Genomic DNA, 14,570 nt, shown 5'->3' with positions numbered 1-14,570 from the left:
TACAATAAATACAGTTAGCCATATATTTGTATTATCAAATATGTATACACTGCAATTATATGGAAGAGCTGATATCATGAATTTATATGGATCTCGGTTATTAGTTAGTAATAGTGGTGTGGGTGGTTTGAACTTTGATAAAGTAATTATAAAGTGAGCAATAAAACTATGTACTTATCACCTATCTAATATATTACTATTGACTTTAAGCTTCTATTAAATTGTAGTTTAATTTAAACTGCATTTTTTTTTTTTTTATTATGACTGCTAGAGTGGCCATCGATGAGAAACCTTCTGGCTAGGTGAGTGCTAATTCGCTCGAAACCCAGTGGCTGGCAGTGGACCCAAACCTAAATAGGCTTTGTGGTTGGCATCGGGATCTAGGCGATGGATGGATGGAGGCAAATGCAAATACGCCAAGGTGGTGGTGGTGGCTCAAATTATGCAACGGAGGCCCCGGAGGGCCCAACCGGATGATGGGACCAGCGATTTAGCTTCCACCTTTCGCAGATGGCGCCCGAGCAGGGACACCGCCCTTTGCAGTGGCAACTGCTGCTGCTGCTGCAGCTCCTCCGTTAATGTTGTTGGCGCTGCGGTCGCGGCTTTGGCCATGGTCGCGGCTATGACGACGCCGTTGGTGGTTGCACTGCTGCGGAGGCTTCCAGTTGGGGCAGCGCCGCGTCGCGGCTCGACTCTCTTGCCTCATTGGCGTTTCACAAAGCGAGCGGCGTTGGCTAAATTTGCATAAATTAACAATGTTTCGCAATTGCAGCCACTGATGCAGCGAATTCTTTGTGGCAGTGGGGCGAGGGACCCGCACAATCCTCACATGTCCCATGCTCCATGCCCCATGTCCAATGGCCACTGTCCCATGCGAGTGCCTGCCTGTGTGTGTTTTGTGTGTCGCAACCGTGGGCCAGTGTGCGCGTTTTATTGATTTGATGCTCCAATGCACTTATTATCCCTCAGGCGGCCCCAGCTACTGCCTGTTAATCCCCTGGCGATGCGACGCCATTTGCCACGTCCCTGTTGCCCCCATTCCACCAGCCAGCCAGCCAGTGACTCCCACGCCCAGATGCACAGTGTGCACGACAGTGAGGAGGATATATACGCATTAGGGTGAGCCACATATCAGCAAAGTTGATCGATTGCGGCTCATTAGGGCTTCATTTATTCCGACGATGGCCAATTGCGGTTCGATGGCTGAGAAGCCCGAAATTATGATTGAAAATGAGAAGGGTATTATCAGAAATTCTAGCTTTATTTTGCATAACATTCGAAAATATTCGAACTCGAAGTTCAAATTCCTTAAAGTGACCGTAGTGCCATAAGCAATTAAACTCTAAAGATTAGAGAGCACACTTAAAAATTTCAAAAAATTCCAAATGGATAAATTGACGCCATTTAAAGCAAAGTTTCTTTTTTTTTACTCAGTTTGCCCAGCGATGTAGCTTTAATCTTCAGACGGGCAATTAAAAATAAAAACAAAATTAAAAGGGGTTTCTAAATTTAAAAGTGTTTCTTGGAAGAAAGATATTGATAAGATTAATGCGAAAGAACGATAAGGTGGGAATCGTTATTTAATTGTTTCGGCTTTTAATAGTTCACTGAGAAAAATTGTATTAATTGGATCACCCGAAGGGTAAATTTCAACCCCTCAACCCCTTTGCATTGCAAATTCGTCCAATTGAAAATCAAAAATAAAAATAAAATCATCAGCAGTCAATTAATCAAGTTGGCATGTCCATACATATGTATGTACATCAAACGGTTCATGTCAAGTGTCAAGAAAAAAACTTAGAGCAAATCCAAAATTCCGATAGTGAAGTTGGTTTTAACGGGAATTGATACAAAAATCAAAAAACCACATATTTTAGGACCAAAAGGTTAATTTAAAGTTATAACTCTTTTAGCCATGGACACAGACAATCCTGGACAAGCAACCGTCGAGGCGGTCACCGCCAAAGGGGCAACCGCCGTAAACAACTGGTGCCTGATTGAAAGCGATCCGGGGGTCTTCACCGAGATGATTAGTGGTTTTGGCTGCACGGGTGCCCAGGTGGAGGAGATCTGGTCCATGAATGCCGACGCCTTTCGTCACCTGGAGCCCATCCATGGTCTGATCTTTCTGTTCAAATGGATGGACAACAAGCCCGCTGGTCGCGTGGTCACGGATAGGAGTGACATCTTCTTTGCTCGCCAGGTGGTAACGAATGCCTGTGCCACGCAGGCTCTCATCTGCCTGCTGCTCAATCTCCAGCATGAAGACATCGAGTTGGGTCCAATTTTGAGCGAATTGAAGATCTTCTGCCAGGATCTGTGTCCGGATTGCCGTGGACAATGCTTGGCCAAAGAGGAAAGGATCCGTAAGGTACACAATTCCTTTGCTCGACCCGAACTCTTTGTGGTTGAAGACAGTGCGGATTCGGAAGACGTAGATTGTTACCACTTTGTGGGCTTTATGCCAATAAAAGGCAAACTTTACGAATTGGACGGAATGAAAGAGGGTCCCATCGAGCTGGGCGAGATCGGCCAGCATCAGAACTGGCTGGATGTGGTCAGACCGATTATTGAGGGACGCATGAAGCGCTACAGCGTCGGAGAGATCCACTTCAATCTGATGGCCCTGGTCTCGGATCGTCAGCGATGCTACGAGCGGCAGATCCAAATGCTGGTCGAACTACCATCGCCGCTAAGCTACGCGGATTGCCAGGCGGAGATCGCCACCCTCATATCCTTTGTGAAACTCGAGAAGGAGAAGAAGCGCCGCTACCGCAAGGAGAACATTCGTCGCCGCCACAATTATCTGCCATTCATCGTTGAGCTACTGAAGCAGCTGGGCGAGACTGGCCAATTGTTGGCCATTTGCGACAAGGCCAAGGATCGGTCTTGTCCATCTAAGTCGAACAAAGACGCTATGGACCAGCAACCTCAATAAGCTTAATATAGATGATGATATCAACCCAAATTACGCAACAGCTCTGAACTGCACCATCGATTAATCGGAACCGAACACACATTCCACTTTGATGGAACTAGGAACGAGATTTATTAGATTCCTAGACATATATTTAAATAAATAAAATATAACATAAATATCGTTTAATGCATTATTCATCCATCAATCATGATTGATTCACTTCGGTTCTCGTTTTATCAAACCAAACGGTTCAGCACGATTAAGTGATAAGATTGCCTCGTTATCTACTTGAGTTTCGAGAACAGTTTGTCGCATTGGGGATTTCGTAGGGATTAAATGTATTAAATGTATGCAAAATGGGTGCAATAAACTGTCTCTGTTTTAAGAACAAATTCCCAAACCTTGAGTATCCATTCAAGTGCTGTCGCCGCGAATTATGACAGATTCCATTTGGGATTGGCCCAACAGTACGGCGCAAGTGCCCCTCATCTTGAGGCTCTGCCCACCACATCTTGTCGTCGGTTTTCAATTTGCATTTGCTGCAGCCACGACGGTTCCTCATCTGCAACCGTCTGTGGCTCTGATAAATGATTTCTTTTTAATGCTTCGATGGGCCCAATCCAAACGGAGGACGTCCAAACCTACAGCATCCATTTGCAACAGTCGGATGAGTATGACGGTTGGGACGGGAAGTGGTGGACATTCTGGACGGTGGACGTTGCGCTTATTTGTTTATGTTGCACAGAGTAAACAACTAATTTTCATTTGCCGCAGGAGTCGCACAACCACGACAAGATGACGACGACAACCATGATGATGGGCGAGGACTAGAGCAGTGGAGGAGGATGCAGAAGCTGTAAACCATTTTCGAGCGTTTCCACGATGGAAAGTTAAAAAAAAAAAATACATTTTACTTTAAAAACAATGTATGAGTTCATAGGTAAGTTCCAACATATCTAGATTGAACCCATAACTAAATGTTAATGGATTTTTGCATAGTTTCCTTTTCGCAGGATGCAGAACGGTTGTCATTGAAAAATACTTGCGGTTACTTCTATGAAATGGTATCGGTTTGCTTCACTCAGGGCTTCACTGCATGACAAGCTTCTGGTCAAAAGGATAATGCCCGGCACGGCCAGAAACGCAAGGACATGGGAAAATTGAAGTGCCAGTGGGTGTGAGAAGTGGCTGTCATAAAAGGCAAAACACATGCGCACACACAGACAGCAGGAGTACAAAAAAAAAATAAAAAGAAAAAGAAAAAATGTAGTACAAAAAACCGCAAAATAACCAAAAGACATTTCAACATCCGCCCGCTCAATTTTCCATCTCTTTTCCCGCTCGGCTGGATTTCCTTTTGTTACACTTGCTCCTCCACACTGTTTTCATTTCCTTCCTGCTCGTGGACATATGTAAATACGAGTGCAGCAGAGCAATCATAACAAAAATGCTGCACACTCAAATTATCCCTAAATAATTTAGATCTGTGCGGGCGAACAAGGTGGGCAACTTTACCTTTTGAAGCCTGTGGTGTGTGTGCGAAGCTGATTTCGGGTTTGCTTATCTTTCATTTCATATTTTTGGCCAAAAAGGAAGCGGAAGAGGCGGTGGAGGAGGAGGAGGAGGAGGAGGAGGAGGAGGAGGAGGCGGTTGAGGGTGTGGAAGAGGACCCAACATGAAAGCGGAAGCGGAAGTGCTTACCTTTACACACATGCCCATGGGAGTTTATAGAGGCTGAAATCCAGCACTCGCAAAAACCGCACAGCATATGTAATCGATATGCATTTTAATACAACAACAAATAATGTTTTAGATTAAATTGTATGCTTAGTTCAAATCAGCATACTAAGAGATATTACCATTAGATAATCATATTAAAAAACTTGTAGCTACGCAAATGATTTTTCCGAGTGAGCGGAAAGGAAAGTCCTCTGCGGAAAAAGTGAAGGCGTGGCCGAGGTGGGGAATCCCCTTCGTTTGCCTACTCAGCTTTGAAATATGTCCACAGGTGCTCACCCACAAACACACACACACACGGCATTCGACTTTTATGCCAAACAAAACAAAAACATTAAATTGGCATTAGCGAGGGTGGTCACAAAAGTTTGTGTACCAAATTATGCAATTGCTGTTTCATTTGTCTAGTTGCCTGAAATTTTCCAAACCCCAAATCTGAAACTATGCTCAATAATCTAGAAAATTGTAGCTATATGCTTGATAAAAAAACCAATTAATTTTTCGTTTTTATAATGAACACAAGGCATGAAAAGTAATCACCGATTTGCAGTATTTGGCACTTCTTTTCGGTCGCCCCTCGCTTGGCTGCGTCTAGTTCAAAAGGCTAATTGAAATTTGCCATTAATAATGCAAAAAGGTCTCGGTGAGAAAGTTTTGGGGCCACCCACCCAACATGTTGGCACATACACACACACACACATATTTGTGTCCTGTGTGTGCGTACCATTTTAAATATTTCAAATATTTGTAACATTTGCGCGGTGACTGCCAAGTAACGAAACGCTCCGCTGGAATGGTATGGTATGGTATGATATGGTATGGGATGGTATGGTATGGGATGGGATGATGTGGTGTGGTGTGGGTTCGAGACCACCGCTGACTCGGCCTTGCCATTTACCGCACGCCAAAAACATCAACATCAGCGGCGGTGAACAGTCGGACAAGCCAGGTGGAGTGGCCAGGAGCGTCGCGGAATGAGCCAGGATGCTTATTTTCTGGTCCGTCAGCCGCCGGTGATGTCGACGTCACCATCACCGCTACCACCACCACCACCACTACATGTAAAACTGTAACTCCATCTCCTTCAGCGGAGGGTTTTGGTTTCTTGTTTCTTATTTTCAATCTTTTTTTCCCCCCCATTTTGGATATGTTGTGTGTGCTGCTGTGATTTCGCGAACTGGCGACTGTGACTGTCCAAAAAAAAAAAAAATGGAAAATAAATGAACAAGGGTGAAGAGCACTGGGGTTGGTGTAACAAAATAAAAAAAAAAAAACAGCACATGTTCAAGACGGAATGCTCGAAAATATGTTCGAGGGGTCGAAATCCTGAAATTCAGTGACAAACCAAAAGTTTCGAAGGTGTGGGAGCAAAACCTTAAAGCAATTAAAGATCTCAAACATTTTAAAACGCGGAAAATCTATAAATAAATAATAATATCATTTAAGTAAATAATAATAATATTTAATTATAATATTATTATTTCATAATAATATTTTTATAGATACGCTAAGATTGTAATAGATATGACCTTTGACTTACAACTGTTTGAGTTAATTATAATTAGCTCTAAACGGCGATCGCGTTGGTTATTCAGCAAATTGTAAAAGAAAATCGCATCTGCTGGCTGCTTTGTCTTTGTTTTATTATTTATTTCTTGCTTACTTTCAATTTTTTTCTCGTTTTCGTTGATTATTTCACGAAACAACAACGGCAAACAGAGACCAAAACGAATGCCCAGATCCTTGGAACCCAGGACATGGGTGGTATATATGTATGTATACTTATGACTGGCGAAGGAAACAACACACAGGGATAAAAAAAATTGTGTAAAACGAAAAAAAAAAAAGAAGAATGGCTGGGGAAAATCTCTTGAGGCTACTGAAAACTTCGTTCCATTCTGCCATCCTGCTTGCCCGATCCCCTCCAGATCCTGGTGCTGCTCCGTTTCACCTTGGGCAATCGTACGTACACATTTCTTATGCTGTGCTTCTTGGCTTTGCGCCTCGGAGTCCCGGTGTCTCGGTCCCCAGTTGCCCATCGTCCTTTGTCCATTGTCCTTCGTCCCGTCCTATGTCCTGGTGCTGCATCTCTGTTGCTCCAACCGGAGCGCTGGCGTGCTCCCTGTCCTTGTCCCTTTCCCACTTGCGCCATTTCGCTCGGCGGCTTTTCCGACGGCGCCAGTGGTTTAAACACATGAAACAATTATAAAGTTGCCAAGAAATGTAAACCCAAAGAGAAAACAATTTAATTGAATTTAACCAGGGGGTTGTCATATCCTAATGGATTTAAAACAACAACAACAACAACAACAGCAGACCGAAGCGGTAACCGCAACTACAACAACCACTACATCAAATACAAATAAAAGCTGCAAGCAAAATGAAAATATAGAAAAAAAATGTCAGTAGAGAAAAGGGAACTTCTGGGGATGGTGACCCCAGCGAGGAGGAAACCCCAATCGAATCGATAGCGGGCAAAATAATTAATATTTTAGTGCCGGCGAGTAGTCACAGTAGTCTTAAGACTAACTTAAAGCTTAAGAATAATTCAATTCGTTAATTTGTGGTAAAATGATTTGATTAGCGAACGAATTACTATATATAATTAATAAAATAAAATAAATAAATTAATAAAATTCACATGCTTAATAAACCACGTTAGTTGTTTTAGCAAGTTTAGTTGTTTAGTTAGTTATTTAATAATCGAAGTTCTAAGACAAGCTACCTAATGCAATATCTTCTAATGGATTCATCTTAATATAAGATACAGATACTACTACAACATAAATTTTGTATGTTGTTCTGCAGTTTGTTTATAAACAAATACTATTATTAATTCCTTTTAACTCTGCTGCCATAGATCTTTGGTTTTAAATGCGTAAATCCCTTGAATTTCGGTTTTGTAATAGCCATAGGTTTTTTGCTTTTGGCCAAAGTGGCGACATTGCAGTTGGCTCTTTGCTCCCTGCGACTGACACCACCCACATCGGCGGCCACGCCCCCGCGGCCGCCCACCGAATAAACATGCCGCCACTTTGATTCGGCATTGAAATTGAAATCCGCTTATTTGATGCTGGATTAAAAAAAGAAAAAAAAATAGAAGCGAAATAAATAATAAAATGGAGAAAAAAGAAATCGGTGCAAAGCAAGCAAAACAATATTTTCCTAATTTTCGCGCGCGCACGCGACCAAGGAAAAGACAAAACGAGGAAAAATTCCCCGAGCGTCAGGGGCAAAAGAAAACTGTCAGCGGCAGCAACAGGAGAAAATGCCCCGCGGAGTGGGGCGGAAAAGCGAGTGGGTGGCACTGGTGGGTGGTGGGCGATCTGCTGGAATGGAAATGAAAACGAAAATGGAAATGGAAATGGGACATTTTCTGGCTGCAGTCAGCACAGCGCGACTGTGTTTGGCTTTTGTTTGCCGTTGATTTCCGCTGCTTCCGATTGCTTTGTTGTACTTCCTTTGGCCCTCCTTTCATTCCTTTTATTATTGCCAGTGCCCCAAAACGAAGAGGCAAAAGGTGATTTGATAAGACATCTCAAAAAAAAAAAAAACATAAAAAAACGGGGAACCAAAATGCGAAAATAGAAGGGGACAAGGTGAAGTGGTTGGTGGATTGAGCCACTTAGATTGAGGAATTGTTTTACATTTCACAGAGCCTGAAAATGTCACTTTACCATTTTATCGCAACAAACTGAGAAGGCATTTGAAATATTCATCAGCAAAAAATCATATTAAAAATAAGCTTATAATAAAATAATATACATTTAAAGGTTTTTAACTCTTTAAAACGCCGACCGACCAGCGCGCATTAACGTATAATTACATTAATTAAATATTAGAACAAACACATTTATAAAAAAAAAAAAAACAATCGATTGGTGGGTTGAAAAATGGCAGATTATTTTTATGCGGGCGCATTCATTTTGCAATCATTTTGTCATACATTATTATTATTTGCACAACAGAATTGTAAAATTGATTTATTTATTTATTCACTTGTAGTCTATTTGCTTTTATTTTATTTCATATATTATTTCGACTAAATTAATGCTCAACCAGCCAGAGGAAAATCAAATACTCCACGCGCCCATTTCAAAAACTGAAATCGAAATCAAAACCAAGTCGAGGAATGGTCAAGAATTATTGGCCAACGGCAATGGAAATTGGAAATGGGTGTCCAAAAAATCAAAATCAAAAAAGATAGGCAATAGATAGCCCTATCTGTCCAGGTTTCAGTTTTATTTGGAATTTTTATTTTTGCTTAAATCAAAATTGCCAGCGAACGATAAAAGTACTGAATCAAAACGAAAATGATTCAATTAAAACTTAGATATACCCTTAGTTATATATTTAACAATTAAACTAATGCAAATTACAGATTAATTACAGATTTTCACATATAAACCAAATATTCAAATCATATTTTATAAAAAATACAAAATAAAAATCTCTAAACACTAAGAATAAAACCAAACTACAGATTGTATAAACTTATAAATAATTCAATTTAAAACACATATTAAAGCTTGAATTAAATTTCAATAAAGTCGAACAATCTTCGCGCAAGGCACCCAATTTGCATAGAAAATAATGAAAAATCAAGCAAAGTACTTTAATCAAATGCATACATTTTTAAATGAAATACGCTGGAGGTTTAATGCGGTGGCATCCTTTTTGGCCCGAGTAAAGCAAATAAATATAAATAAATTCGCAGCAGACAAATAACACGGCGCAATGGGAAATTTGAAACATATTTTCGGTTAACCAATAATATAAACTAAGCCACCAACTTGTACATAAATTAAAATGAACAAATTGAACAATGCGAGTAGTAAACAAATATGTTTTCAACTTTATTTTCGTTCTCATTAATTATTCGAGTTGCCTAATACGGCGTGTAAGTATTTGGCAATAAACCTGGCTAATAATAATGCATAAATGAAACGTCATGGCCGGCACTCAAAAATGCCAAAAAAAAATAAATAAAAAAAAATAAACGCATGGTTGTATCTATGAATATATATGGACACTTATTGGAATTTTTGGCATAGACCAACAAAAGGAATGCCCAAAAAGATTCGCTTTTAATCGCATCAGAGGACATTTTCATCCACCCCCCCATCTCCGTTCCCCCCTCTCCCAGCATCGCTCAGTTGAGCTCAAAGAAGCTGGGTTCGGAAAAATCGAATTTTTGAAATTTAAAAGCTGGAATCGTTTGCCCATTTTTTGCCCATGTTTGCCCACCAATTAGTTTTTTTTGCCCACGTCCAGTTTTTGAGATATGAATTTTCGAACAAGTTCGAAAATTTTCGAAGATCAAAAATTTCACTTTTTTCAAAATTTTTTTTTTTTAATCGCAATAACTTCGTTTGCCCACGTTTGCCCACCCTTTAGAATTTTGAAATTTTCGAAAATTTTCGAAGATCAAAAATTTCACTTTTTTCAAATTTTTTTTTTTTAAATCGCAATAACATCGTTTGCCCACGTTTGCCCACCCTTTAGAATTTTGAAAAAATTTATACTTTAGAAAATATAAGACATTCAAGTTTACCTCGGTCTACTTTGCCCAACCTCTAAAATTAGTTTATTTCGTTTGCCCACCCTTTAAAATTACATTTTAACGTTTGCCCACCCTTCGAAATTAGTTTTTTTCGTTTGCCCACTCTTAAAAATAAAAAATTTCGATTGCCCACCTCTTAAAACTAAATAATTTCGTTTGCCCATCCTTTAAAAATAGTTTATTTCGTTTGCCCACCCTTTAAAATTACATTTTAACGTTTGCCCACCCTTCGAAATTAGTTTTTTTCGTTTGCCCACTCTTTAAAATAAAAAATTTCGATTGCCCACCTCTTAAAACTAAATAATTTCGTTTGCCCATCCTTTAAAAATAGTTTATTTCGTTTGCCCACCCTTTAAAATTACATTTTAACGTTTGCCCACCCTTCGAAATTAGTTTTTTTCGTTTGCCCACTCTTAAAAATAAAAAATTTCGATTGCCCACCTCTTAAAACTAAATAATTTCGTTTGCCCATCCTTTAAAAATAGTTTATTTCGTTTGCCCACCCTTTAAAATTACATTTTAACGTTTGCCCACCCTTCGAAATTAGTTTTTTTCGTTTGCCCACTCTTAAAAATAAAAAATTTCGATTGCCCACCTCTTAAAACTAAATAATTTCGTTTGCCCATCCTTTAAAAATAGTTTATTTCGTTTGCCCACCCTTTAAAATTACATTTTAACGTTTGCCCACCCTTTAAAATTAGTTTTTAACGTTTGCCCACCCCTTAAAATTTGTTTATAATGTTTGCCCATCGTTTAAACTTAGTTTTTTCGTTAGCCCACCTCTTTAAAATAAATATTTTCAGTTAAAACGTTTGCCCACCCCTTAAAAATGTTTTTTTTTCGATTTTCCACCTATAAAACCAAATTTTTACATATGTATGTAATAACTTTAAGGATCGGCGGACAGAAGCACTTATATGATTATGATGAACATACATACGGAGATCGAAACCCGTTACATGGTTTTTTCTTTAATATTTATATATTGGTAATCATTCGCTTACATTTTATAAAATTTTCTTAATCATTGATAAATTTCATGCAAGTGTTGATGAACATACATATACATATAGTTTTTTGTATATATATATATTTATTATATATATTTATTTACATACATATATGTGTACAAATTTGGTTTTATAGCTGGAAAATCGAAAAAAACATTTTTAAGGGGTGGGCAAACGTTTTAACTGAAAATATTTATTTTAAAGAGGTGGGCTAACGAAAAAACTAAGTTTAAACGATGGGCAAACATTATAAACAAATTTTAAGGGGTGGGCAAACGTTAAAAACTAATTTTAAAGGGTGGGCAAACGAAATAAACTATTTTTAAAGGATGGGCAAACGAAATTATTTAGTTTTAAGAGGTGGGCAATCGAAATTTTTTATTTTTAAGAGTGGGCAAACGAAAAAAACTAATTTCGAAGGGTGGGCAAACGTTAAAATGTAATTTTAAAGGGTGGGCAAACGAAATAAACTATTTTTAAAGGATGGGCAAACGAAATTATTTAGTTTTAAGAGGTGGGCAATCGAAATTTTTTATTTTTAAGAGTGGGCAAACGAAAAAAACTAATTTCGAAGGGTGGGCAAACGTTAAAATGTAATTTTAAAGGGTGGGCAAACGAAATAAACTATTTTTAAAGGATGGGCAAACGAAATTATTTAGTTTTAAGAGGTGGGCAATCGAAATTTTTTATTTTAAAGAGTGGGCAAACGAAAAAAACTAATTTCGAAGGGTGGGCAAACGTTAAAATGTAATTTTAAAGGGTGGGCAAACGAAATAAACTATTTTTAAAGGATGGGCAAACGAAATTATTTAGTTTTAAGAGGTGGGCAATCGAAATTTTTTATTTTTAAGAGTGGGCAAACGAAAAAAACTAATTTCGAAGGGTGGGCAAACGTTAAAATGTAATTTTAAAGGGTGGGCAAACGAAATAAACTAATTTTAGAGGTTGGGCAAAGTAGACCGAGGTAAACTTGAATGTCTTATATTTTCTAAAGTATAAATTTTTTCAAAATTCTAAAGGGTGGGCAAACGTGGGCAAACGATGTTATTGCGATTTAAAAAAAAAAAATTTGAAAAAAGTGAAATTTTTGATCTTCGAAAATTTTCGAAAATTTCAAAATTCTAAAGGGTGGGCAAACGTGGGCAAACGAAGTTATTGCGATTAAAAAAAAAAAATTTTGAAAAAAGTGAAATTTTTGATCTTCGAAAATTTTCGAACTTGTTCGAAAATTCATATCTCAAAAACTGGACGTGGGCAAAAAAAACTAATTGGTGGGCAAACATGGGCAAAAAATGGGCAAACGATTCCAGCTTTTAAATTTCAAAAATTCGATTTTTCCGAACCCAGCTTCATTGAGCTGCTCAGTTGGATTTAACAAACAATTGGCATGTTTTTGGCTTTTTGCTGCTCGACGACATGTTTGTTGTTAATTTGTTGCTATTGCACGGCTGTCGGCTCTGTTTTTATTATTTGAATCCAGTGCTTTAGGGATTTAAAACATACACACTCGCACACACACACACACAAATGCGTGCATATCGGCATGCACATAAAAAGCATTTATTTATGCAAATTTTATTTTATTTGTTTTCAATATTTTGGTAACTTTGTCGCTGATATTTCCGCCATGCAAAATCAACAGCAGCCGGACAACAAATCCAGCCAACTGACCGGCTGTCAGGCAGCCAACCCACCTGGCCATGTGCAAATGCGTTTCACTGAATCATGCATGGGTGCAGTGCGTTTCGCGACTGTAGTTCTTGAATCTTAAATCTCGATTTTTGGCGAAATACTAGACCAAATATGGATTGCCATACCGCGTTCAACTCGTATTCAAATTGCCAATCGATTGGCATTTAAATTTCAAATTTGTAATTTTTTAAATATTTTTGCAAAATTTTATTGTGTAAAAATAGCGCGTTTCTGAAAAAAACAATTTTTTCCATAAAACACTCTGTTTTTTGGCCATAACTTAAAAAGTAATGGTCTGATCACGGAATGTCATGCCTCGTTGAAATCGTAATCAAATTTCCAATCAAACTGTATTTAAAAATGGGAAAGTCAATTTTTTGCCATTTTTTGCAAATTTTGATGATGACCCCTTTCAAAAATGTGAAAATTTTGCCCAAAAATTGATTTCCTTAAATCCTTTAAAAAGTGATAGGAATTGTTAGCACTGGTAAATATGTGCTCAAAAAAGATTTTTTTTCATCTATATGACCATTTTAACCGAAGTTATGACGAAAATTCCGTTTGTAAATATAAAGTTTTTGGCAAAAGCCGTTTTTCCGAATTTCGGTCATCAAATTATCAGTTTTTTTGCCACAACTTTAAAAATAATAGCCTGAATATAGAATGTCATACCTCGCTGAGCTCGTAATTCAATTTCCAATCAAACTGTGTTCACACATGGAATTTTTAATTTTTTGACAATTTTTGCAAATTTTTATGATGTTACCCCTTACAAAAAATGCAAAAATTCATCAAAAAAATAATTTCCCAAGGTCGAACAAAAAGAGATAGGGATCGATTGTATTGGTAATTAGCTGCTCAAAATTGTGTTTCTTTTATCTATACGACCATTTATAGCCATGTTATGAAGATTCTCCCATCGTAAATGTTGAATTTTTGCGAAAAGTTGTTTTCCTAATTTTCAGTAGAAAAAATAATACGTTTTTTGACCAAAAGTTTGGAAATAATGACTCGAAAATGGAATGTCATACCTCGTTGAGTTTGTTCTTAAATTCCTAATCGAATAGAGTTTCAATATGAAAATCTTAATTTTTTCCATATTTTTGGAAATTTTGATGATGTTACAAAAAATTAAAAAATTAAAAAAAAAATATTTTCTCAATATCCACTTAAAAATGATATGGTTTATATGGTTACACAAATGTTTGTATAAAGTTTTATCAAGCTCCTAATTAGGTTGCCCATTAAATGGCATAACACTTTAGATACGCACTGTATTGTGTTGGATAAAAATAAATATGCACACACATTCAGTCGCATATGTATGGATCAGTGTGCATTTGTGTGTGTGCTTCTGGCGACGCATTATTTTGTATTTTAATAATTCAAATATCAATTTGTTGTTACATTAAATATTTAATTTGAACTAAAATGTGTTAAATTCTTTGGGGTATTACGAGCGCACAACTGAACACGTCCATTGTGTGCGAGTGGGTGTGTGCGAGCGAGAGGGCTGGCATGGGGGAAAGAGACGCACATATGGCATGCAATTTTTGGTCTGCTTAATTACAGCTTAAAATCTTTGATTAAAAAACCAACCAAACAAATAGACACCGGCGGCAAAGCTGAAATAAATACTGAAACCCAA

General features: G+C 37.9%; 1 protein-coding gene across 1 annotated transcript; it reads left to right on the top strand.

The window, feature by feature from the left end:
- The first annotated feature begins 1,761 nt into the window (after positions 1-1,761).
- On the top strand, positions 1,762-3,125 carry LOC6725756 (ubiquitin carboxyl-terminal hydrolase isozyme L5). Its single transcript, XM_016172657.2, has one exon. It carries the CDS (start codon positions 1,916-1,918, stop codon positions 2,936-2,938), a length of 1,023 nt encoding a protein of 340 aa, XP_016039070.1. The 5' UTR covers positions 1,762-1,915; the 3' UTR covers positions 2,939-3,125.
- The last annotated feature ends 11,445 nt before the right edge of the window (positions 3,126-14,570 follow it).

Source organism: Drosophila simulans, chromosome X (genome assembly GCF_016746395.2).
Source record: "Drosophila simulans strain w501 chromosome X, Prin_Dsim_3.1, whole genome shotgun sequence".
Taxonomy (NCBI): Eukaryota; Metazoa; Arthropoda; class Insecta; order Diptera; family Drosophilidae; genus Drosophila; species Drosophila simulans.
Note: the sequence above shows the minus strand (reverse complement) of the source record. Positions and strands in the feature narration are given on the sequence as shown.

Coding starts and splice junctions, on each gene's coding strand:
- LOC6725756 (XM_016172657.2), top strand. CDS start 1,916: ATGGACACAGACAATCCTGGACAAGCAACCGTCGAGGCGGTCACCGCC.